General features: G+C 37.8%; 1 protein-coding gene and 1 long non-coding RNA gene across 4 annotated transcripts in view; one reads left to right on the top strand and one right to left on the bottom strand.

Moving 5' to 3' along the window:
* The window catches only part of LOC118766992, a 101,177-nt gene that overhangs the window by 20,672 nt on the left and 54,785 nt on the right, over nucleotides 1-25,720 (bottom strand). The window lies entirely within an intron of this gene.
* The window catches only part of LOC115221240 (putative ankyrin repeat protein RF_0381), a 69,701-nt gene that overhangs the window by 5,860 nt on the left and 38,121 nt on the right, over nucleotides 1-25,720 (top strand). For 2 of the 3 annotated variants that reach the window (XM_036510887.1, XM_036510886.1), the window contains 4 exons: nucleotides 5,178-5,284; nucleotides 7,431-7,588; nucleotides 10,596-10,749; nucleotides 23,230-23,274. In XM_036510887.1, coding sequence (XP_036366780.1) covers nucleotides 5,178-5,284; nucleotides 7,431-7,588; nucleotides 10,596-10,749; nucleotides 23,230-23,274 — 464 coding nt within the window. Of the gene's footprint in view, nucleotides 1-303; nucleotides 702-5,177; nucleotides 5,285-7,430; nucleotides 7,589-10,595; nucleotides 10,750-23,229; nucleotides 23,275-25,720 lie in introns of those variants that run through there. The other variant, XM_036510888.1, reaches the window with a different exon arrangement.

The following is a 25,720-nucleotide window of genomic DNA, read 5'->3' as shown; positions in this document are numbered from 1 at the left end:
GATCCAAATGGATTTCAAAGACGGATTGAGCGTGAAAAATTACCGAATTCTTTCGGAAAAGGGCCGTGAAAAGTGACGTTCTTTGTTCGGCAATTTCCGTAAAACTTTTTCGCGCGCGTGTGAATGTATATTTATGTATATAAGTATATGTATGTATATAAGTATATGTATGTATTTATGTGCATGTATGTATATTTCTGTATGTATGCGTTTCACACATGCACATAAACACATACATATACAAAAAATTACATAAACATAAGCGGTTCAGCTGAAAAATAAATATTTACGAAAATTGCCGAACAAATAGTTTCAGTTTTAAGAACGCGGAAGTGTTGCCAGCATTGCCTGAATATATCTAATTGGAAGGATTCACTTTAAATGTAAATTTTCTAAATATCTGTCAGCAAAAGAAAAATCCGCGATAACTTGTGTGATAGGCGGACACAGCTTGAGAGAAAGACAAAACTAATTAGAGATTAAAAAGAAAAGGCAGCTCGTTAAGAAAATCTCTGTTGGAGACGGCAGTAATATTTATACTGAGAAGTAATGTTTATCGCTATTTAAATGTGAGTGCCCTTTGAACAGACGATACTGCGCTTTGCACTCTATATTGCAAACAGAGATCGAACTATCTACTACTCTGGCTCGGAGATTCTTACACCGGTGACATAACAACAAAATTATGAGTTACGCTTTAGGTAAGGTGTTAATTTTCTTAATTTAAACTTGGTTACATTTTTATGTAGCAATGGAATTATATGATTAGTGTTTTTGGGTGGGCTTTCTGCTAGTATATGTAATACTGGTTTTATATATGTACATATACACACACACACACACACATATATATATAGATATATATATATATATATATATATATATATAATCTTGAGATCACAGCGATCCCACCCACAATCCTGAATCTGAAAATCATGAGCACTTGTGGATCAGGTAAGGTGGAAAGCGCCTATGAGGTGTCATGGAAGGCTTGGCAAAACTTCCTCAACCACCCTTTAAAAAAGTTTTTTTTTTGACGTCCCCACCTTTTCGGCTACGGGGAATACGAATCTGCAAAAAAATTGGCAAAAACCGACATTTTTTAATTACCACCCCCACCTCCATTCCCTTCATTTTAAACTTTTTAAAGAATTTTTTTCTTCAAAATATTCGGAAACATACGGAGATTATGATTCTGTAAAAAATTTCCCAAAATCTTTATAGATTTTTTTCCCCCTAAATATGTGGAAAAATATGGATATTATGACTCGGACAAAAATTTCAAAACATTTCTGTACTTATGATTAGGTTTAGGGTTAGGGAAAAAAGTCAAAAGTGAAGAAGCTGGGGTGGGGGTGGGGGATTTTACAATGCCGATTTTTGGCAATTTTCCCGAAAACGGGGATTTTTGGCAAAAAAATTTTTTTACGTAAACAAATTTTGGAGAAAATGGGGGTGGGGCGGAAGTCTTTCCGAAGTCTTATTGGATCTAAAATTTTGTACAAGCATTGTTGACATTTTGCATGGGTTTTGGTCAATGATGATCATCGTCGGTCTCGAGTGGACAGTCATCATTATCATATATGCACAAAAATCAAAGGTGGGCGTCGTTAATCGAAAAGTTAACTTCGTTAAGCGTTAACCAGTTAATCCTTTAAAAATGTTTCGGAAGTTATCGACAAACTGTCAACGTTAATTTTTACCGGCTTTCCTTCGATATAACTCGATAACTTTTGACAGGTCAACTCGGATATCTTCGGTATAACTCGACAATTCACTTCGAATATCACCATGACTGCTGCTAAATTGAGAGGTGGAGAAGAAAGCTAATGGGTTGTGTGTGCGTGCTTGTTCTTGTCTGTGTGTGTGTGCCTGTTCTGTTTTTATGAATGTATGGGCGATCCTTCGGTATAAGTACACATGTGACTTTGTGTGTGGTAAGTAGCTTGTTTACCAACCACATGGTTCAGGGTTCAGTCCCACTGCGTGGAACCTTGGGCAAGTGTCTTCTACTATAGCCTCGGGCCGACCAAAGCCTTGTGAGTGGATTTGGTAGACGGAAACTGAAAGAAGCCCGTCGTATATATGTATATATATATATATATATGCGTGTGTGTGTGTTTGTCCCCCCAGCATTGCTTGACAACCGATGCAGGTGTGTTTATGTCCCCGTTACTTAGCGGTTCGGCGAAAGAGACCGATAGAACAAGTACTGGGCTTACAAAAAAAAAAAAGAATAAGTCCCGGGGTCGAGTTGCTCGATTAAAGGCGGTGCTCCAGCATGGCCGCAGTCAAATGACTGAAACAAGTAAAAAGAAAAAGAAGAAAGATAAGAGAAACCCTTCTCTCCCCCCACCCCCTCCCATATATAAAAAAAAACACTTTCTTGAAATGTATCCGGTTTTTACACCGAAGTTACGCCTCCGCAAATTTCCAAGCAGAAAACATAATCGAAGTTTATGCATCGCTAGTCAATGTTTTTTTTTAACCACTAAAGAGGAGAAAAGGAGGGACTATACAAAGCATTTTATGAATTTCAAAAGGAGGGACCATAGAAACAAAGTCAGTTTTTGCTCTAAAACCACCTTTAAAAAGTGCTAAAACTATATGATCAGCCCTTTTAAGATCTTTAGAACCCCAAAACGGTGGACATGGTGGGCCGTCACCCCGTCCATTTTTTTTTTTTTGCAGAAACCCACATCGCCGGGTCGGCGCTCCTTTAGAAACTCACCGCTCCAAGAAAATAAAATGCAATTTTAAAAAAAAGCTTAAAAAATGGAAAATATGTACAAAATGAATGATGTAAGCAAAAAAAATTAGAAAGATTCATCCATTTTTAAATATTTTATACTAAAAAATAAAACAGGAACGGGAAACGGGCTCTGGTGAATACAAACACGTCGGACGATACAAGGGGCGGTAATTTACTTTTACCAATCAGGTATTATTAATGATACGAGGGACCCGACAATATCGTCTGCAAATTGTAAGAAGGCCGTTTCACAACCTGTCTCTTGAAATTCAATTTAGATTTCGACCGACGGATTTAAAAAATAATTTTTTGTAACTAAACGCTTTGAAACTTCGGACACTGGTAGAATGTATCATATAAAACATCTTTGGATCTTTTCGGTTTGAAAGGCAGTTTTTAAAAATAATTTCAACGTAACTAAACACTTTCAAACTTCGTACACTGGTAGAAGGTGTTTATAAAACATCTTTTTCTCTTGGCTTTACTGAGAAAATTCTATAGTTTGTAAGATATTTGTTGTTGTTTTTTTCTTCAATTTCTGCAATTTCAACAAATCAATGACGTCTATTGAGGTGAAGACATTCTGTGCTATATGAATATGTCCCTCGTTTAAGAAACAGATTGGGTTTATTTACATTTGTGAAGAAAAAAATGATACCCTTCCCCCCACCCCTAACCCTAAAACAGATTGAAATGCAATAGATCGATACTAGGGTCATAATTATGGCTGACAATTTCATATGACACTGCTAGAAAAACTGCCGTTCAAACCGAAAAGATCCACATCTTTTTTTCTTAGCATTTTTGAGAACAACTTATATTTACGAAGTTATTTCACGTTAAAGTTGTCCTATTTCGGTAATTTCAACCAATCAATGACGTGTATTCAGCTGAATAAACTTACTGCTGTTGATTGTCAACAACAACTATCAGCGGTGTATTTTTCATTTGTCACATTTATGACATCGTTCGTGCATCGTAGAAAGGAAAAATAGCAGGAACACGAATCTCCGAACAAATAACAATAATAATTTATTTTCGCCGAAATAAGCATTTCATCTCTGGATATCGGTAGCCTAGGCGCCTGGGGTGGAAACAGCAGAGTCGGTTTAAATCACAATTGTTGAAAGCATTCTTCACAACTCGCCAAGTCTATTTGCCTTCACACACAGCTTGTCTGGTCACGTCTGTTTCTCTCGGCAGCAGGAAGCAAAAATAAAGAATAGTGGTAAAAGCTAGCTACTGCTGATTACTGCGCATGCGCATAAGGGACTTCCGGCTGGCCTTCCGGAAGACACTAATCCTTTCACATGCACTGATGAACATCCCAAAATGGCGCCTGAAACCTGGCGTCACTACAAGGCTCCCCCTTGAGTGCGGAGCACGAGAATATAAAGATTGTAGTGGCACCAGAAACAAGATGGCTACCGATCACCCACAAGATGTGTGTACTACTTAAGAAGAGTGGTTCCGATGTACGCACTTGCTTACTCGCGCATCCGCGCTAACTAGTCGTGGCTAGTCGATCCCTACAACGACTATGTAGCAAAGTAAATAAAACACAAAATAAATAATTTTTTTACACAAAGTAAATAATTTTTTTGAAACAAAGAATTTTTTACACAAAATAAATAAAACATAAAGTAAGAATTGACTTGTCATGACTAGCTAGCGCAGATGCGCGAGTATGCGAGTGCACGCACCGAGACCACTCTTCTTAACTAGTACCCAAGATGTGGCACAAAATATGATAACTCAAAAAGAAATGTAATTACAATATAAATGAGCATGCACAAAAAAATGTTTTTGTTCCAAAATGTTCAATAACAAAATATTGAATTGTCCAGTACACATGAGAACAGTATCGAAATTGATCAAGAATGTAGTTGTTTATTACTATTTCCATCACCTTTGAGAAACTGGAATTAGTTATAGTTGTTGATAAAGTTGTTGTCATTGTTATGTATCCATATGTAGGTCCTCTTCAAACAGATCTACAGCATGAAGGCAGTCAGTTGATTGAATAACTTATGCTCTTTAGATCCATTGCTCAAAATTTACTATGTCCAAACCTAGCTGATTTATAATTCACAGATCCACAGCTCAAGACATACAATGTCTCCATTGCTCTGATCAGCAATACTGAGTATTCCACCATGCAAGAGTTAATTGTAACCAGGCTGACTGTAGAAAGCAGAGTAACACACCTAACTTACAGGCACAATACTTTGGTTAATTGTTTTTTTAGTATTCAGAAGAATATCCAACTACAAATAAGAGCTGCTTTAGAAAGTCTGAAGTTTTCAATGTTTATGTAGTTTCATGTTAGGACAATGTAAAAACTATTACAGTTTTTACATATTGTTGTTGAGCTCATTTTACCAGTTTCTTTCAACTCTTTATTTTTGTTTCTTTCTCTTACCAGGTTATAAAATTTATGGTAATACTTATACTGAGAATGATATTTTATGTAAGCTTATTCAGGGTGATAGTAGATGGATTAAACAATGTTTCACACAAAATCCACATTTGGTAAGCTGCTCCTTTATTGTTTTCCCCTAATGCATCTATTTATTATTTTATTTTTATGATCAGGTTCACTTCCACCACATGGAACATTGGGCAATTGTCTTTTTGCTATAGCCCTAGAGCAATCAAATCCTTGTGAGTGGATTTAGTAGACAGAAACTGAAAGATGCCCATCCCAATATGTATGTGTGTTTGTGGTTTGTATGCATATATGTGTGTATGTTTGTGTCTGGACAATAGTTGTAAACAAATAGTTGTTAGTGAATCTTACCATATTTGAAGCAGTGTCCTTCATTCCCTATCTTTCATCTTTTGATATCTATTGTCCATGCTGACATGGGTTCTTCTTTATAGACCTATACAGCTATCAGGAGATATTACCGTGTTTCAAAACAGGTGAGGGTTGTTCACAGAAAGAGCATCCAACCATAGAAAATCTACCTCAACAAATTGTGTCTTGCCAAATTGGTAAATTGGATGTTAAAAGAATAACAAAAGCAATGATGATGAATGTTAAAAGTTCTTAACAAATTGCATTTTTTAGCCTATTATATTTCCATTTCCTTCAATTACTTCTCCATCTCTTCCTTATCATTATCATCATTAGGTATTGTTTTATGTCAAAAGTTTTGCAATACTTTGGTAACTTACTTTGTTTGTCAAGTTACAACAAAAGTAGCCTAGCATTCAAAGTAGGAGCCGTCTTATTGCACTGTCTGAAACCACCTTTCTGCCAGTTCTTTGATCCCATGCTAATGCCAGTTCTTGTCCTTTGAGACAAAGAACTCCTTCACTGAAGCTTCCACCCCCTCTTGGTTGATGAAGCATCACAAACACAGGAAGTGAGGCATAGATCAGAACAAGTAATAATCTCAGGGAGATATTTTTCCACAATCCTAATATACATAAGCAGCAGTTAAGAAAGGGCCAGTTTCTGAAACTTGCCACCAAACATGGGCATTTTGAACACAAAGTGGTGCTTTCTGTCTAATGGACTTACGAAAGGATAATTTCCTACGAGTTCCAGATGGCCAAACCATTGTTACTAACCTATACTCCAAACAGCTGGAGCAGATGTATGCCATTGTATGATAGAAATACCTAGCATTGGTTAAACGACAGTGAGCTTTCCTGCAACAAGACAATGCAGGACCTCACACCACTTGAACAAGCTAGAATAAATTCTAGGAATTAGAGGGAATTGAACTGATTCCACATCCAGCTTACAGTTTGGACCCAGCTCCATCAGATTTATTACATTTTTTGCTATCCTGAAAGATGTCTTACATATGTTTTAACACTATAACAGTGCATTCTGCCATCCTAAATATCTCCTTAGGCAAAGCTATGCTGGACAAATGAATTGTGGCTCTTGTCTATAATTTCAGCTAACAAACTAATTGCTGATACATGCTGATATCTACCAAGTGATAATAAATCACAATATGTGCAGTGAAGAACAAGAAACAGAATGATAAGACATATATTCATTCTTAATACATTCTGGCCGATTCCAGTTTCAATATAGTAATCACAGTTGTATTTCATTGTTGAAGAACTCACTGCAGATGAGTGTGTGTTCATAACAAAAAAAATTAAATTGTAACTAAATTGTACTATCCTACTTACATTGATTTTAAGAGAAGCTATGAATACTCATTACTTATCAGTTTCCCAATTAACCCTTTCATTACTGTATTTATTTTGAGATGCTCTGTTTCTTTCAATTGATTTTAGATATAACAAATAATTTAGCAAAATAACTTAGTTGTCATTAAGCTATTGTTAGGAACATAAATTGTGACTAAGGTTTGGTGGAAGATTTTAATTCAAACTTATGAAAACAAGACATTTGTACTCCAGAGTCAGAGGTGGTTTCAGTCGGGTTGGTAATGAAAGGGTTAAATAAATAGCTTCACTAACTTTTTTGAAAGATCAGGTCATTATGAAGTTATAATTTTCACAAGTTCAGCTGCTTCATTTTCTATAAAGAAGCTTTCCCCGACTCTCTTTCTCTTTGTTGTATACCTTCCCTTTGCATCTAATTTATCTCCTACTGTTCTGATCTTTTTTTTTAATATTTTTCCTCATTATCTCACACCGTCTCAAATTTAGCAATTTTGACATGCTTTCACTTTAATCTCTGCAGATTCCTCAAAACAGTGTATGTGGTCTAAGTTTCCTGTCTATTGCTTGTCGGCTGGGTGACATAGCTACAGTGAAATTGCTGATAGAAAACAATGCTCAATGCAATGTAAATGCATCTGATAAAAATGGCTTTACTCCCTTACATTATGCTGTGCTTGGGTAAGTTTAGAAGTATTTAAGATCTCCAGATCTATGTTGTTTCAAAATTGGCTTGAATGAAAGAAAGATTAAATATGCAAAGATGACATAGTAGGAATATGATATGGTAATATATATTCAACAGGACACATCAATACAGGCATTCATCATCATTATCACCATTATCATTTTCCATGCTAGCACTAGTCAAATGGTTTGACAGGAACTGGCAAGCCAGAGGAGTGTGCCAAACCCTACTGACAGCTTTGGTATGGCTTCTGCAGCTGGATGCACTTCCTAATGCCTAACCTGAAGGAGAGAGGCTTCTTAGGGGCCTTCAAAACATGAATTAGCATGAAAACTGAATCAAACAATACATGTAACTCTCACTAAATGTGTTGAGTGCCCTTTTCCCTCATTTGGCCACTCATATATTATGTCTCTTCTATTTTTTAATTAATATAAACCTTCCACTAGGAGGGAGCCGGTTTCTAACAAAGATACAAGGTTCCATCTTTGGGATGTAGTTAACACAGACAAATTCACATTTGGAACTTGAGGAAAGTCTTGCATATTTTTATTGTTCCACTCACAGATTGCACCTGTAATATATGAATTAGCTGGTTGATTTCCCTTTCTGAAAATCCCAGTTTATCTAGATTCTCCTATAAGCATTTACTAACAAAACCTAGTGCTCCAATTATTATTGGTATGAATATGAATTCATAGTCTGGATATAGAAGCTGGGGGTTTCGAAGCAGTTGTCCATAGATATCCTCTTTTTCTTTGATTTTCAAAGAGATATTTATATCTGCAGGGCAGCTGACCTCTATGATGGTACATACCTTTACCCCTCTGTCCCAAACAACAATGTTCAGCCTGTTATGTTTATATTTGACAGCTGTTTGATGGGAATATTCCACTAGTATTCCTTGAATTGGTGTTTATGAATATACTCCATAACAGAGGGATTTTTAAAGTTTATTTCAGGACAGTCTTTTTTGTGGATGGCATAGTATATTGTTTAAGCAATAACATAGTGTCACATAGGGGGGTAGCACTGTGACGACATTTTAGGACAGCTGCTGATCACATGTGTGATGTCTTCCACAGAAACATTACATAGCCTACACATATGGTTGCACCTTGGGATTACAAGAACGTCACTGTTTTTCTTGTTCACCATGCATGGGTGGAAAATAAAACACACATTTAGATCAGTCAAATATGCTTGGGACATATCTAATCTGTAGTAAAGAATTTTCACTGCAGTTTGCAGTAGCAAAATATTTTCTGAAAATTTTAACCAACACATACCCTTATTATAAGTCCGTTGACAATAAAAAGCTCACACGCACATACTAATCAAAAGTTATGTCCCTTGTTTTGGAAACGTCATAAGCAACATGCCTATTTATACATTTAATTCCAAATAGATTAACACATGTCCCTTACTTGTAATGGAAGAATCACCTAAAGCTATGATGAGCTGAATGACAGCACAAACCTGATCTCAGTCAGTTAAATGTAATTTTTCTTCTATTATAAAATAAATCTCTTATGCAAAAATTTAATCACTGAGACTTTTTTCACACAGAAAACTTGAATTAAAATGTGATTTTTTTCCTCTCTCTCAAACCCACCACATGAATACACAAACTAATATGTTTTCAGTAAAACTATTACATGAAACATGGGCTGTGACTGCAGAAGACATATGAAAGCTTGAAAGAAATGAAGCTAATATGTTTTGCTGGATATGCAATGTCAGTAAGCACATATGACAGAGTGTAAGCATCTTGAGGGAAAAATTGGGCATCAGATGTGCAGGAGAGAAGATTGCACTGGTATGGTCATGTGATGCATATGGACGGGGATAGTCATGTAAAGAAGTGCTGATTTCTAACTATGGAGGGATCCTGTGGAAGAGGTAGACCTAGAAAGACAGCGATGGTGTTGAGTGACTTAGAATAAGTCCTCAACACCACCATGCTTTCCTCTAAATTTTTTAGCCATTGCTTGGGTTGGATGATTTCCCATTCCAATGCAGTGTTCAATTTCTTCGCCATGCTTTGAAGAAGAAGTTCAGGAAACAGTTCAAAACAACAAAAGTCCAAACAAAGTCAAAAAACACTTTGAAGGAAGACAAAAAGAGCAGAAAGACAAAGAACAGAAAAAGAAAGAAGGAAGACAGTTCAAAACACGGAAACACACAATCCCGGCCAACCGGTACTCCTGGCCAAAAGGTACTCCAAAGGTACTCCAAAAGTGAACAGGGACTCAGCAACAGGAACACAACTTCAAAAAAATCCACCACAAACTGGTAAAAATTCAAAAAAATTTTCACGTAAACTTCACAATTTTTGGAGGCGGGATATGCCCCCAAAACAGCACTCTTCTCACATCTAAGTGAGACACTTAGCACAACTATAGGCAGACAAATGCCTTGGAATCCAGTGGGGATTTCTTGTTAAAGAAAAATGAACAAACCTCTACTGAATCCCAAAAAACAAATGTCTTACCTTATAGTCACGCCTTCTCAGTTCTTCAGTGCAAGACTGCGGCAAAGCAACGTCTTAACAACACCAGTGCAAAAGTAGAACTAACTAACTATATAGTTTTATTCTTTTACTTGTCTCAGTCATTTGGCTCTGGTCATGCTGGAGCTCTACTTTGAAGGGTTTTAGTTGAACAAATGGTAATGGGGGAAAAAACACAGACACACACACACTCTTCTTTCCGTTTCTGTCTACCAAATCCACTCACAAGGCTTCGGTCAGCTTGAGACTATAGTAGAAGACACTTGCCCAAAGTGTTACATAGTGAAACTAAACCCAGAACCGTGTAGTTGGTCAGCAAGCTTCTTACCACATAGCCACACCTGCACCTATATATATATATGTGTATATGTGCATATATATATATATATATATATATATACACTCACACACACTATAGAATCCTGTAAATCTATATTTAATCTCATTGTCTGTGACTTATACATTTTTACAATTTCTGTAACTTTCAGCAACCATCTTGAGGTGATGAGCTTATTGCTGAACTATGGGGCTAATGTCAATATACAAAATGGAAAAGGTCATAGTCCACTACATCTGGCCATTATTAAGAACTATATAAATCTGGTTAAGCCGTTACTTGAAGCTGCAAGAAACAGTGTTGAGGTGAGTCAATATATATTATCATCATCATCCTCATATGTCTACTTTCTCTGCTGGCATGCATTGAATGGGTTGACTGACTGGAACAGCTCTGAGAAACTCATACCTCCTAACATAAAACACTTTAATGAGCACATTGTTTCCAGGTACCATCACTGTAAAGGTTGCTGTACCCTTGACAAGGCAAGTGAACCTGCTTAACCCTGCATTCTCACTGCTTCATTTGACAACTATACAGAACATAGGTCTGTTAAGAACCTTGAATTTCTAAGGTCAGATCTTAACCCAGTTTCTTTGGCATATAGGTGTCTAACATCACAACACAGTTCATCCCTGTATGGGATGCTGGTCTGTTGCATGGTTAACTTACCAACTATAGCTGGAGCTAAGTGGTGTGGAGCAGCATGAAATGAAGTGTTTTGCTCAAGAATGCAACATATGCATGGTTTGGAAAATGAAACCACAATCTTACAATTGTGTGTGTAACACACTCACCACTTGGCCATGGACCTTCTCTGTACAGAATGCACTCAGTACTTTTGTGTGGCACTACCACAAGGGTGGTTATTTTGTAAGGGAGAGTTAAACAAAGGGAGAGTAATGACTTCATGTGGAATAGGGAGAGAAATTGAAGTATGATGTGAGGAAGAGATTTGTCGTTATGAGAAGATGGTAGCGGGTAGAGTAACAGAGGGGACGGTGCAAGTAGGTTGTATTGGAAAAAGCAGACAAAAGGGAAAGGAAAAAGAGTTTAGTCTGGCATACGTACATACTTGTGCTCACCTTAAAATATGTATGTATCTAAATTTTGTACGACTCTTACTCTGTCTATTAGTCCCCCTTTTATTATTTTTTTTTACTTGCTCCTCCTCTTTCTCATATTTCTTGGCCCTCTCTTTCTTTAACTCCCACTATTTCCCACTCATTTATCTCCCCTGTACCTTTCTCTTTTTTTTTCTAATTCTTCAATCCCACTGCCTTCCAGTGCAATTGTTACCAGCATTGCCTTACTGGCACCTGTGACTGGTGTTCAGCCAGCCACAATCTTTCCTTTTTGGTCTGATTGCTGACCACCAACACCCCTTATGTCCATCTCCTATGTTCCTGCCTTTAGGCTTTCACTTCATACATGCCAGCTCATTTGGATTTGTTCTCAGTTGAAAGACACCTGTTGTTATTTTCTTGCTGTTTGTATTCGTAATTGTGTACCATGTTTTCCGTTTTTTGTCTTTTTGTGAACCATATTCTCCGTCTTTTGTTGCTGTACATGTTTGCTAGCTTTTTTACAAAGGGGTCTAATGCTCTTAGCTTAGACATTTTTGGGGGCAACCAGATCAAACCATCTCAAGTGTAACTGCCCGAAATCGTTGTGACTTCTGGTACTTGACTGAAGAAAGAAGGCCACGAATGACCCATCTTTTTTGCCTGTCTTTCTAATTGTTGTTTCTCTCATCTGCCTCTTTGTATCGTCTATCTGTCCGAATGTTTTATTGTCCTCTACTCATTCCTTGGCAATACCTAGCCATATATACATATATGTGTGTGTGTGTGTTATGCAAATAAGAAGATAATATTTTTTCAAATGCAGAATTGCTGTTAGAACAACAGAAATACTGTGTAAATTACCCTCACAACACAGAAAAAATTGTCAACAACCAGCCATGGGACTCAAACCCACATCCCTCAAAGACTCCAACTGATTGTTTTACCATGAAGCTAAACTGCCTGCTAATGAATTCACCACTGAATTTAGATGCTAAACACTTTAGCTGTATGGAACAACCATGTGCATATAAATGTAAAGAAATATTAGTTCTTTTGTTAGAAGCACCGAAAATATGTATTCTATGATACAAATAAGATATTTTTTCAAATGCAGAAATATTGGGTTAAATTACCCTTACAAGGTGTATATACATTCAGAGTTTTGGGATAAAGCTTTCAGAAATAAGCCATTAAGTCAACTATTGATTCTGTGAAATATTCACGGGACCTGCTGTTGTACTTGTCTCCTTTCATACAAATATGTATGTATATATGCTTGTATATCTGCAGGTGTAGGTGTGTTTGACAGACAGGAGGGTGTATTTGTGTACATATCTATATACATAGCCCTATACATACATAACTCATAGGTATATTCAAGATTTTGTGGCGAATGTGAATGTGTTTATGGTTTATGTTTTGTGTATGTGTTTTTATTTGTATAAACGTCTATATATATATGCGAGGATGATTTTGACTACGCATTTATACGTATGTGTGTATATTTGTACATATGTATACATGTGTGGTTTTGTGTATCTGCATATGTATGTGCATGTGCATATAGAGATGTGTACATGAACATAATGATGCGTGCATGGGCACATATAGGTGTGTATGTGTGTGCGTATGTGTATGTATATAGGTGTACATATGCAGATTCAATGAACGAAGTTTTACTTTCACTATGCCTATTGGAGTAACTTCCCTTTATTCATCATTTTTTTTTTTCACATAGCGTTTTTGTCTTAATAACTGATGATATGCCAGAGCATGCTTCAACCCCGGCATCCGAAACTCTATATATTCATTTACTCATTTACTTGTTTCAGTCATTTGACTGTGGCCATGCTGGAGCACCGGCTTTATTCGAGGAAATCGACCCCAGGACTTATTCTTCGTAAGCCTAGTACTTATTCTATCGGTCTCTTTTGCCGAACCGCTAAGTTTCGGAGACGTAAACACACCAGCATCAGTTGTCAAGCGATGTTGGGTGGGGGAACAAACACAACACACAAACATACACATATATATATATACATATATACGACGGGCTTCTTTCAGTTTCTGCCTACCAAATCCACACACAAGGCTTTGGTCGGCCCATGGCTATAGTAGAAGACATTTGCCCAAGGTGCCACGCAGTGGGACTGAACCCAGAACCATGTGGTTGTTAAGCAAGCTACTTACCACACAGCCACTCCTACGCCTGGAGTATATATATATATATGTGTGTATATCTCTAGCTATCTCTCTATCACTCTCTCTCTCTGTATATATATATATATATATATATATATATATATATTATATATATATATATATATAATATATATATATATATATATATATATATATATATACACATTACGTTATGTTATATAATTAGGGTTCAGTAAAATAATTTACTTTACCACACACTGAACTTTTAGAAATAGCAGCCAAAAAATCTTAGCTATTTCTTCTACTATAAGAACAATCTCCCAGACAATGTATACTCAAAAATAATTCACGCAGGTATGGAGGGAAAAATAACAAAAGATCACATGTACATTAATATTACTTAAGAACGTACGTTTCTAGATTAGTTGAATTTAAAGATCAACATTTCCTTCGTCAGCTCAAAGATTTCTTAGATTTGGATTTGAGAGCACTAAAGTACGAATGAGGCTTTGCATTCATCCCGCTTCCACCCACGTGAGTTATAGAGTAAACAAATTCCTATAGAGAGAACTGTAGTTGAAAAACAGGGAGAGAGAATTATATTATCAATAATAAGAGTTCAGTGTGTGGTGAAGTAAATTATTTTACTGAACCCTAATTATATAACGTAATGTTTTGTGGCACTTTGGGTAGGTGTCTTCTACTATAGCCCCGAGCCAACCGAAGCTTTGTGATTGAATTCGGTAGGTGGAAGTTACTGCCGTGTGTGTATGTGTGCGTATAGCTGCTCAGTGCCTCTCCGAAAGAGAGAGAGGGAATGTTTTAAATATACCTTAAATGGTCCTCTTACATACTGAACACTACTTGGTAAAATTAATTAATAATTAATTGATTTTACCCTTTTATTATTGATAATATAATTCTCTATCCCTGTTTTTCAACTACAGTTCTCTCTGTAGGAATTTTTTTACTCTATAACTCACGTGGGTGGAAGCGGGATGAATGCAAAGCCTCATTCTCCAAAGGTCTTAGTCACTTGTCATTACCTCCGTGAGGCCCAACATTCGATGGTCATGCTTCACCAGCTCATGCCATGTCTTGCTCGGTCTACATCTTCCACAGGTTAGGGTGTGACATGTCACAAAGCTATCCTCATTCATATGCAGCACATGACTATACCAGTGCAGCCATCTCTCTTGCACACTACGTTTGATGCTTCTTAAGTCCAACCTTTCTCTCAGGGTGCTTGCACTTGGTTGTGTATGCACACTCACATTACATATCCAGTGGAGCATAGTAGCTTCATTTCTTTCAAGCCTATGCATGTCTGCAGTAGTCTCAGCTCATGTTTGACTGCTATGTAGCATGGCTGTTTGTGCACAGGCATTATACAATCTAAATTCCACTCTGAGGAAGAGGCCCTTTGTTACCAGCAGATGTAGGAACTCACTGAACTTTGGTCAGGCTATTCTTATTCTAGCAGCTACACTCTCAGAGTATCCATCCCTGCTTCTGACTTGGTCACCTAGGTAATGGAAGCTATCAACTACTTCTAGTTTTTCTCCTTGCATATGAAGGAGTTTTCTGTACTTCTTCGGTGTTTATTGCACCTGTGCATCTTCCACACACAAAAACTATCTTCCCATTTAACCTCCTTTGATATTGCTGCAGCTTACATGTGTCCATAGCTTATACCTGATATATCTTATGGCGTTTCTACCTATACCTTTTCTACAGCAGGGCCATCTACCTGAAGGGATTTGTGATTTGTTTGCCTTCCTACTTACTTAGACATTGGTTTTTGCTAGATCCTTTTGATTCTAGACCTTGCTTCCACACTTGAAACGTCTTCTTTAGTTCTGGTAGTGACTCAGAGTTTAGAGCAAGATAATCAGCATAGAGGCAGGGCAGCCTGTCTTGAATTCCTCTATTATTGCCTGGAGGACTATGATGAATAAGATGGGGTTTAGGACTGATCCTTGGTGAACCCCTACTTCTACCCAGAATTCTTTACTATACTCATTGACAACTTTCACCTTACTGACAGCATCCCTGTGCTTGAATTATACAGCTCTTACCAATCAATCGCCTATCCCTAGTTTCCGCAGTGACCACCAGATAAGAGATTGGAGGACCCTGTCAAAGGCTTTCTCCATTTCAACAAAAGACATGTACAGAGGTTTATCTTTAGCTCAGAATTTCTCCTGCAACTATCTTACCAGAAATATAGCATCAGTGCTGCTTCTCCCTGGCACAAACCCAAACTGCATTCATCTAAACTAACTCTCTCCTTAATTAGTTGGGCTGTGACCCTCTCCATGCATTTCATCATCTGATAACTCTGTGATTATTTCTATCTAATGTGTCATCTTTACCTTTGTAACAGTTGACTAGGTTGCTGCTACAGCAGTCATTGGTGTGATTCCTTTGTGTATCACCTGGTTGGCTATATTGATGACTAGACTGTAGCCTATGCCACCAGATATTTTAAGCATCTCAGGAGTGATTCCTGATGGGCTGGGGGCTTTCCCCATTTTCGTACCCTTAATTGCTTTATTTACCAACATACTGTGAATACGAATAGCTGGTCCCTATGTTGGGTCAACATTTCGCAGACTCTCTTTCTCCACTCATTCTCTTCATTTCATAGTGGCATCTCCCAGTCTCTCTTTTGCAGCATCATTCAATGCAAGTGAGCCATCGTCCATGTGGACACATTTCTCTCGAATGACATCACAATTTTCTCTCACACACTGTCTTACAATTTGAAACACAAGTTTCCAGTCCTCACAACACAGAAGATTGGAAAATTTTTTCATATATATCTATACACACACAGACACACAGACACACACACACACACACACACACACACACACACACACACACACACATACATACACACAGACACAGACACACACAAATATACACATACACACACATGCACACCAGTGGCGTGCGGTGACTTCCGGGATTGGGCATGCAATGAATTTCCCCCCCCCCCCCCCCGGGCAATTTTTCAGTAAAAAAATTTTCAAATTCCTACGATTTACATATGCGAGATTCTGAATATGCAATCACCCCTGTATGACCTAGAATTAAAAAAAACGTCGCCCTGGTACTATTCAAGAAGAGTGGTCCTGTTGCGCGCGCATCCGCACTGGCTAGTCGTGACTAGTCGATCCTACGACTATCTAGCAAAGTAAATAAATTTTTTAAACAAAATATATAAAACACAAAAACACAAAGTAAATGTTTTAAACAAAATAAATAAAACACAAAAACACAAAGTAAGGATCGACTAGTCATGACTAGCTGGCATGGATGCTCGGGTGCACGCACCGGGACCACTCTTCTTAAATAGTACCCTTGATTTTTAAATTGTTTGCAATTCTCATCAGATTTGTTGAAATTCGAAAGTTCCATGAATTTAAACTCTTCTAAGGATGAATATCTTGCTTTTATTTGGTCAACTATTGTACTGATAATTTTGTTATAAAGCATTTTATAATGTCGTTGGGGCTCAATAGATATATTCTTGGATCTCTGAATTCCGATTCCTGCATCAACTCCATGTTTTTCCCCTAACATATAAAAGATTGAAAAATTATCAAGTTTGTTTTCAAGTACAGTTCTAGTTTTATCTATTTATTACACTACGTCATGACTTTTACTCTGGAGGATGTTAAATAAGACGTCAGTAAAAGAAAAAATCTCACTGAATACTTCTAACAAAAATAAGAAATCAGGAGCTTTTAAAGTGTGTAAGAATCCAATTGCTGAATTTATGGTGGTATCATCCCATGCTTCAGGATTTTCAATGATGTGCTCAAAAAGGCTGATTATGAAATTATAATTTTCCTTTGTGGTAATAATAAGCCCTGAGGAGTAATTCCATTGCTGTTGCCTTCGGAAATCTTTTTTTTAACAATGTTATCTAATGCATTAGCCCTTTTCGGTGTTGGTCTCCCACCGTATATAATTAATTATTTTCCATCGAAGTCTCTTTTTGAAAAACTATTTCTCAAAATATCGTTTATAACACACATTTCACTCATTTCGTAAAAGGCTGTTCTTATATACGAACACACGTGGAAGCGCCGGCGTAAGTTGCAAGTCAATTTCAACAAAACAGAAAAAGAGACTGAGAGTGGGTATCATGCGGTCATCTCATAGCATGACATGCCACTGAGAGAGAGAGAGGAAGGGGGTACAAAATATTATGAACAACCTTTCCTCCTAGCATCTGTTTTATCAAGTCACTAAGAGAGAGAGAGGAAGGAGGGACAAACTAACAAAGAGACAGAGAGGGAGGTTATGCGGGTCTTCCCACAGCATGACGAGCCACTAAGAGAAAGAGGAAGGGGGTAAAAATATTTCAAATGCCCTATCCTCTTAGAATGTCTTTTAAACAAGTCACTAAGAGAGAGAGAGAGGAAGGAAGGACAAACTGAGACAGAGAGGGAGTGTCTGACATGCTGGTCTTCTCAATGCATGACTTCTCAAAGCAGAAGTACGAGTCACTGAGAGAGGAGAAGGGGAGACAAAATATTTCCAAAACAACTGGACGGATTTTCTTTGAAACAAAGTAACTATTTTATCTAATTTTCCAATCATATGGATAAAAAATTTAAAGGGCATGCAACGTATACCTTGCATACCTTAGAGTGCACGCCCCTGATGCACACACACTCACACACAGATATACATACACACAGACACACACTGATATATATATATACACACACACACACACACATATATACACATACACACGCATGCACGCACACACACACAATTATTTATATATATATATATATATCTATGATTACACAAGTCTGTACTTCTAAATCAAATAAGTGCTGATTGTTTGCTTATATGTGATTCCGTGATTCAGAACTATTTTTTGTGCTAATTTCAAGTATGTCTTTAGTTTTCACCTATCACAGGCAGATTCTCCATAAATGGCTGCTAAAGATATGATGATTTTTCTTGTCATTCATTGCCTTCTGTGGCAGACCTTTAGGTAAAAGTATGATGAATTTAAGAACAATAATAAAAAAGATGTGGATAATGTATGTAGGCTACACAGTTAAGTGAGCTTACAAGAACAAGTCATAGTAATCAATTATTATTATTGTATTGTTGTATTTTGGGATGGTCATCTTTTTTTCATTTTCATGCCAAATAGACACGTGCACTATACATTTGCTCTTCACTTGTTTATTACTCTTGCTATTTTAACCAACATCCAACGTCCAGAAACCTTTCGTCATACATCTGTAACTAACTCTTCAGAAACACTTTCCTTATTTGTGTGTGCTCTTGTTCTGCTTATTCCATTCTGTTCTTCTATGATGTGACCCATCATATGTGACCCACGATAGAAGAACAGAATGGAATAAGCAGAGCAAGAGCACACATGAATACGGAAAGTGTCACTGAAGAGGTCTTAGAATGGAATATGCAGAGCACACACAAATACAGTAAGTGTTGCTGAAGAGGTTACAGATATGTGACAAAAGGTTTCTGGATGATGGACATGAGTTAGAGTAAGAACAGTAATAAATGGGTGAAGAACAAATATATAGTGCACGTATCTATTTGGCAAAAAACAAAAAAGTATGACCATCCCCATATATAGCAATATCTTTCAACACATGGTTTCACACAAGGATTCTTGCAACACAAATTCATAAATGTAGAAATTATTATTCTAATTAATTTTAATGCTATATTAATACACACGTATATTTTCATCAACATATTTCTTTTTAAACATTATACAAAGAGAAAAGATACTGGCTGATATACATGTAGCCTATACGTATGAATGCACAAACACACACATGTGTGTGCATGTCTCTATGTATGAGTATATATTTATCTATATATACACTATATATATATATATATATATATATAATATATATATATATATATACATCAGTGTTGGTACACTGAAAGGTAGGTGTAGTGAGATTGTAGAGATGCTTGAAAGAAGACGGGTTGATGTATGCTGCATACAAGAGGTAAGATGGAGATGTGCTTCAGGTAGTGTCCTCACAGGCAAGGCACATAGGTATAAAGTCTTCTGGCAAGGTAACATGGATGGTGTAGGGGGTGTAGGCATTCTCCTTGCAGAGAAATGGGTGGATAAGGTCATAGAGATTGTCAGGGTTTGCGATAGAGTGCTTAAGCTCAGTTTAGTCCTACAGAGTGGCACAGCTACGATTATCCCTGCCTATGCCCCACATGCGGGGCTACCAAATGATCAGAAGGACCACTTTTATGATACCCTTCTACAGGCTACCTCAAAGACGAGTGGCAAAGACCTCATCTTTGTGGGTGGAGACTTTAATGGGCATGTTGGGCGGGAATCGGGTATATTCACTTGGGTACACGGTGGCCATGGTATTGGCACCAGAAATGATGAGGGAACTAGACTACTGGAATTCTGTGATGCATGTAACCTTTTAATCTGAAACACTAACTTCAGGAAGCCAGACTACCACCTTATAACCTATCAGTCAGGGGACTCCGCTAGCAAAATAGACTTCATCCTCACCAGACAGCGGGATGCAGGGTTGCTCTTAAATACAAAGACCCTCCCGGGTGAAGAATGTACTCCTCATCATAGGCTAATCATTAGTGACTTTAGGCTTGAGACCAGAAGGATACCAAGAAACAGACCAATCCAGAAAGGAAGGATTTGGAAGCTAAAGAACCCTTCACATGGTCAGAGATTTAGGGACATCCTCATCAAGAAATTTGATGTGAGGGATGAGGAGCTACAGACATCGGACATAGAAGGTAGCTGGAAATTCCTACGGGACAGCTTGCTGAGTGCCACAGACCAAGTCTGTGGATGGTGCAAAGTCCCTTCCAGACCTAAAGTTACATGGTGGTGGAATAGTACAGTAGACAAAGCCATTAGAGCAAAGAAACAGGCCTGGAGAGCCTGGAGGGATGGGGGTAGCAGGGAACTGTACCAAAAGGGAGGCTGGGCGGCAGGTATACATAGCCAAAGATGTAGCAGAAAAGAAGTTTGCCAATGTCCAGCAATGTGAGGACCAAAGAACCGAGGTATTTCGGATTGCTAGACAGTGTGTGAGAGAAAATAGTGATGTTACAGGAGAGAAATGTGTCCGTATGGATGATGGTGCACTTGCTTTTAATGATTGTGAAAAGAAAGAGGCTTGGAGAAGCCATTATGAAAGACAGCTGAATGTGGAGAATGAATGGGAGGAGGAGAGCCTGCCAAATGTTGACCCGGTAGAGGGACCAGCTATCCGAATAGACAGCTCCCTTGTAGTTAAGGCAATTAAGAGTATGAAACCAGGAAAAGTCCCTGGCCCATCAGGAATCACTGCTGAGATGCTTAAAACAACTGGTTGTGTGGGCTATGGCCTAGTCACCCGCATTGTAAACCAGGTAGTTCACAATGGAGTCATACCCAATGACTGGAGTAGCAGCACCATAGTCAACTGCTAGAAGGGTAAAGGTGATGCTCTAGATAGAAATAACTACAGGGGTATTAAACTGTTGTATCAGGTGATGAAGGTCACAGAGAGGGTCATAATCCATCTCATTAGGGAGAGAATTTGCTTAGATGAGATGCAGTTCGATTTTGTGCCAGGCAGAAGCACCACTGATGCTATATTCCTGGTCCGACATAGCTAGGAGAAATACCTAGCTAAAGATAAACCCCTCTACATAGCTTTTGTGGACTTGGAGAAAGCCTTTGACAGGGTCCCCCGATCCCTTATCTGGTGGTCGATATGGAAACTGGAGATTGACGAATGGCTAATAAGGGCTGTACAGGCCCTATACAGAGGGGCTGTCAGCAAGGTTAGGATTGGCAATGAATATAGTGAAGAATTCCGGGTAGAAGTAGGTGTACACCAAGGTTCAGCCCTCAGTCCCCTTTTATTCATCATAGTCCTCCAGGCAATAACAGAGGAATTCAAAACAGGTTGCCCCTGGGAGCTCCTCTATGCTGATGAGCTGGCTCTCATAGCAGAATCACTACCGGAACTAGAAAAGAAATTTCGGGTGTGGAAGCAAGGTTTAGAATCAAAGGGCCTTAGAGTAAATGTAGCAAAGACCAAAGTTATAGTAAGCAGAAAGGCGAACTCAGCACACGTCCCCTCGAGCAGGTGGCCCTGCTTGATCTGTAGGAAAGGTGTAGGTAGAAACTCCATAAGATGTACCCACTGTAAGCTATGGACGCATAAGAGGTGCAGCAACATCAAAGGGAAAGTAACTGATAAGATAGCTTTCATGTGCGGCAGATGCACCGGGACAATAGACACCACAGATACTCAGAAAACAGATTCCATCACACTCCAGGGGGAGAAACTAGAAGTAGTTGATAGTTTCCGCTACCTAGGTGACCAAGATAGTTGTGGAGGTGGATGCTCAGAGAGTGTCACCACTAGAATATGAATAGCCTGGGCAAAGTTTAGAAAGCTCCTACCCCTACTGGCAACAAAGGGTCTCTCGCTCAGAGTGAAAGGTAGATTGTATGATGCATGTGTGCGAACTGCCATGCTTCACGGTAGTGAAACATGGGCTGTGACTGCTGAGGACATGCGTAGACTTGAAAGAAATGAAGCTATCATGATCCGCTGGATGTGTAATGTCAGTGTGCACGCATGACAGAGTGTAAGCACCCTGAGAGAGATGCTGGACATAAGAAGCATCAGATGTGGTGTGCAAGAGCGACGCTTGCGATGGTATGGTCAAGTACTGTGGATGGATGAGGAGAGATGTGTGAAGAAGTGTCACTCCCAAACAGTTAAAGGTATCAGGGGTAGAGGTAGACCCAGGAAGACATGGGATGAGGTATTGAAGCATGACCTCAGAGCGTTGGGCCTCAGAGGCAATGACGAAGGACCGAGATCTCTGGAGATATGCTGTGACTGCAAAGACCCGGGCTGCTTCCTGCACCAGCTCCGCATAGTCCCAGCCCATTCAAAGTACCTTGGATTTCAGAACAACCCGCTGTGCTGGAGGAGACCTATTGAGTCAAGTACATGACATCGAAATAAATATCAATGGAAATAGTAGTTGTGATACCTGTGCTGGTGACACATAAAAAGCACCATCCAAACGTGGCCGATGCCAGTGCCGCCTTGACTGGCTTCTGTGCCGGTGGCACGTAAAAAGCACCATCCGAACGTGGCCGATGCCAGCGCCGCCTTGACTGGCTTCTGTGCCGGTGGCACGTAAAAAGTGCCGTCCGAATGTGGCCAATGCCAGCACCACCTTGACTGGCAACCGTGCTGGTGGCACGTTAAAAGCACCAACCGATCGTGGCCGCTACCAGACTCGTCTGGCACCTGGGCCGGTGAAACGTAAAAAGCACCCACTATACTCACGGAGTGGTTGGCGTTAGGAAGGGCATCCAGCTGTAGAAACATTGCCAGATGAGCCTGGTGCAGCCTCCTTGCTTCCCAGACCATGGTCGAACCGTCCAAGCCGTGCTAGCACAGAAAACGGATGTTAAACGATGATGATGATGATGATGATCTCACTTCCTTTTCTCCATAGGTATGCATAAGAAACATTGATGACACTCAGGCAAGAATATTCCAGGTAAGTAACCATCAACCTGTGTTATTAATATTTATTAATTGCATTGTTTTCACTTAGAAAAAATATTTAAAACATTTACACACACACACACAAACACAGTAATTTATAAATATCTATGATTACACAAGTCTGCAATTTTAAATGAAATAAATTATGATTGTCTACTTATAGGTGATTCTGAACCATTTTTCATACTGATTTCAATAATGGTTTTAACCTTTGCCTATTACATACAGATTTTTCATAAATGTTTGGTAAAGATATGATTTTACTGGTCATTTTTGCCTTTTGTGGCAGACTTCTAGGTAAAAGTATGATGAAATTAAGAACAAAAGACGAGATCAATAATAAGAAATGATGTGAATAACATATGTAGGCCAGCAATTTGATTGAGCTTCCAAGAAGTTCTAATATCATTCAACCACAGTACTGGCTGAATATATTCTCAAGTCCACCATTTCATCAAACACAGCAGCTTCCAAGCTTCACCACTAATTCAGTTCTCAACTAAATTGCAAACTGTTAATAGTTTTAAAGAGGACACCTCCTCAGCTATAGTTTGGCATAAATAGTTTGGGATGGTTCAGTAGAAAGAAAGTTAAAATATAATGTGACCACAAGGTGGGTGGGGAGCAGTAGGCAGATATTCATCTTCAATTAACATAAATTTTAAAATTTTAAATTAAAAGTATACTTTTCTTAGTCTTAAATAATAGAAAAATGCACGAGGAATTAAGAATCGCTAGTTGCATTGAACAAAAATTAGTAGAAAAAGAGTTATGAAGTAAAATGTTACGAAATTTCATGTCAGTAAGGAAGTAAGGGAGTAATGCTTAAGCAATAAGAATAAAGAATATATTTCTAAAATGAATGTTTACTTTCTAAGGCAGTGAGCTGGTAGAAACGATAGCGTGCCAGGCGAAATGCTTAACGGTATTTCATCTGTCTTTACGTTATTTAGTTCAAATTTCAGTGAGGTCGACTTTGATGTACAGATTATTTAATTAATTTTTTCAACTAAACACTTTCAAACTTCTGATACTGGTAGAATATGTCATATAGAACAGGGTTTATTCTTAATGTTTTTGATAAAATTTTGTATTATAGAAGCAGCATTTCATCTGTATTTACGTTCTGAGTTCAAATTCCGCGGAGATCGACTTTGCTTTTCATCCATTTTGGATCTATTCAATTAGACATACACATTATTTAATTAATTTCTTTTAACTAAACACTTTCAGACTTCTGATTCTGGTAGAATGTGTCACATAGAACAGGGTTTACTCTTTACGTTTTTGACAAAATCTTGTATTTTAGAAGTTATTTCGTCAGAAGTTACAGAGTGACAATGGACAAATTCATGTTAGATAAGTGCCAATACACGAAACTCTCAGCTTTCGACTTACTTTCTAACTTCTGCCGATGATATATATATATATATATATATATATAGCCTCGTCTGGCACCTGTGTCGGTGGCACATAAAAAACACCATCCGAGCATGGCCGTTCGCCAGCCTCGTCTGGCACCTGTGTCGGTGGCACATAAAATCACCCACTACACTCTCGGAGTGGTTGGCGTTAGGAAGGGCATCCAGCTGTAGAAACACTGCCAGATCTGACTGGCTTGGTGCAGCCTTCGGGCTCCCCAGACCCCAGTTGAACCGTCCAACCCATGCTAGCATGGAAAGCGGACGTTAAATGATGGTGATGATGATGATATATATATATACATATTACATATTTGTGTAAAAAAGTCTCATCACACAATCGAACGAATGAAATGGCCTCTACCTGGTCGCTTGACATGCTAAAATATACAGCCAAAGTATCACATGTATGTAATGTCTTAGATTATCCCTAAAAAGATGGTTTGCTGAAGGGTGGAATGTCTTTGATGATAGGTTTGCTGTATCAGGGTTATTTGAGGCTAAAAACAACAATATTATAGTCAATTTCTATATTAACACCCACATGATTTTCACTAAGAAAAAACAAAAAATTTAATTTTTTCATGGAATCAATTACTCTGACCTATTAATATGCTGCAAATTTTTTCATATATATCTATATATATATACATATATATATATACACACACACACAAACACATAATTATTTATATATATATATATATGTATATATATATAATATATATATATATATATATATATATATATATATGTATATATATGTATATATGTATATATATGTATATATGTATATATATATGTATATATGTATATATATGTATATATGTATATATGTTATATATGTATATATGTATATATATGTTATATATATATATATGTATATATATATATATATGTATATATATGTTATATATGTATATATATATATATATATGTATATATTATATATATGTATATATATATATATGTATATATATATATATATGTATATATATATGTGTGTGTGTGTGCGTA

Source organism: Octopus sinensis, linkage group LG18 (assembly GCF_006345805.1).
Source record: "Octopus sinensis linkage group LG18, ASM634580v1, whole genome shotgun sequence".
Taxonomy (NCBI): Eukaryota; Metazoa; Mollusca; class Cephalopoda; order Octopoda; family Octopodidae; genus Octopus; species Octopus sinensis.
This window is presented reverse-complemented; position numbering and strand designations above follow the sequence as displayed.